Source organism: Antrostomus carolinensis, unplaced genomic scaffold, assembly GCF_000700745.2.
Source record: "Antrostomus carolinensis isolate BGI_N321 unplaced genomic scaffold, ASM70074v2 scaffold54743, whole genome shotgun sequence".
NCBI classification, from domain to species: domain Eukaryota; kingdom Metazoa; phylum Chordata; class Aves; order Caprimulgiformes; family Caprimulgidae; genus Antrostomus; species Antrostomus carolinensis.
The window spans coordinates 7,108-9,131 of NW_010306942.1; the positions used below are offsets into that span (position 1 = coordinate 7,108).

General features: G+C 35.1%; 1 protein-coding gene across 1 annotated transcript in view; it reads left to right on the forward strand.

The window, feature by feature from the left end:
• RNF6 (ring finger protein 6) overlaps positions 1-1,368 on the forward strand; it is a 5,483-nt gene extending 4,115 nt beyond the window's left edge. The window contains exon 3 of the mRNA XM_010165258.2: positions 1-1,368. This exon is cut by the window's left edge and continues 1,493 nt beyond it. Within this exon, the coding sequence (XP_010163560.1) occupies positions 1-246 (246 nt within the window). The 3' untranslated portion in view covers positions 247-1,368.
• The last annotated feature ends 656 nt before the right edge of the window (positions 1,369-2,024 follow it).

Below are 2,024 nucleotides of genomic sequence, written 5' to 3' on the forward strand. Positions count from 1 at the left end.
GGTTTAACCAAAGAGCAGATTGACAATCTTTCTACCCGGAACTATGGGGATATTCACACTGAAAGTGAAATAAGTAAAACATGTAGTGTTTGCATTAATGAATATGTAACAGGGAATAAGCTAAGGCAGTTACCTTGTATGCATGAGTTTCATATTCATTGTATTGATCGCTGGCTTTCTGAAAACTCCACTTGCCCAATTTGTCGGCAGCCTGTATTGGGGTCTAATGCCACAGACAATGGCTAGAACTATTTATACTGCTCAGTACTCAAGGGTTTGCTTCTGCTCTATTTATGATGAGCCAGATGGAATGAATTGACTTACATAGGGGTCCATTTGTGTGGGGATTTTTGTTAAATTTCTTTAAAAATAATAGGAAACTTGTCTAAATCTAGCAATGTAAATACTATTTTTCTCCAAGTGCAGATCTAGGAGTACGCATAGAGCCAAATGATATCGGTAAAGTTTATATTTTTTTAGGTAATTTTGTTATGCTAAGCACTTTTGTAAATACAAAAATGCAATAGTTAATTAGTCCAGCTTAATGTATGTTTTTTTAACAGTGTAATGGACTCACTTTATTTAGATTACAAATTGTTTCACACAGACCCACCACTGTGTTGAAAAATTAGTGTCTAAATAGCCATTCATTAGTTTTTTGTTCTAAGAACAATTTCTTTTTCAGAGTCTCTTGCTGGACATGTTTGCTAAAGATATTTAAGTTACTTGAAGTGCTCATTTTAATAGACAGTATATTTTTTTTAATGTTGAAATATCCTTTCCAAAAACTTGCCAATTTGGTTCTATTTAAAAAATTTCATGGCAATTTTTGCATGTGGTTTTACACAATGCTTAACACTGATGAGTTCATATTCAAAAGTGGATGGGTTAGTGACATAAAATGTACATAATTAAATGCTGTCTTTGACAATCGCTGTCTTTTCAATGCAGACAGCAACCGAATGAATAACAATTCCAGGAGGGCGTGTCTTACTGAATAAGATATTTGCTCGAAGAATACATGAGCACTGTGGAAGCCTTTTTGCTCTTCCAGATTACTCAATTGATATTAATGGGTTTTTAACTGCCTTAGTTTAAAGAGGGAAGTATTTACTTGACCATTATATTGTCTACAATATGCATGATTTGTGCATCCTACTCAGAAAAAGAGAACAAAGGCTTGAAGTGTTTTTGTACAGGAATTTAAGGTACACATATAATATTAGTCCTCTTAAAACATGTCTGAGGACCAAAAGGCAAAAGACACTAAAAAGGACAAAATAAGCTTCCCTTAAAGTTCCCAGGTTACTGTATAATTAGATATTAAACTTTATACCAATAACTTATAAAGAAATAAAGTTGCAAACTAAATAATTGAGGCTCTGTGCGTATTACTGGCGAGCCGTATCCTGTAGATTTTAAGAAGTTTTATCGTTCATGTTACTCAGTCTCAGTTTTCACTTTATTCTTTCCCCGGTTTTCCCCAGCTGTTTACTTATGTTTCCACAATGTGTGTGTTAGCTGTTATGGTAGATAAAATGTGAGGCAAAGCACTCTTGGGGCTTGTGGAAGTAAGCTGAATGTTACAAATCTCATCTTCTGAGCAGTGTGCATCTCAGTTCTTAGAGAAGGGCAGAATTGTGCAATACTCTTATGTGTGAATATTCTGAGCAGTAGAAAGAATACTTAAAGTGAAGAAGTCCTCCTGACTTTCTCTGTCTACAGACGTCCTTGACAAATGCACTTCTGTGCCAGGTGCTTCATTTAAAACATCCGCTCATGACGTCCTTGAAGGGAAACTATAAAATCCTGCGTTAAGCTGTTGGATGTCTACTTCAGTTTTGCAAGTGAAAAACTTGTGTCAGAAGTTGCACAGAAGTGCTTCTTTTTATTCTTAAAAGTAGCTCTAAGAAATTCTCTTACGAGATGTAGATGAGTTTAAGGATATGATTAAGAGCTCTTCTGATGTGATTTGGACTGCTATTTATTGCAAACCTTGTTGACACCTTTCTTGAGTGCCTCCT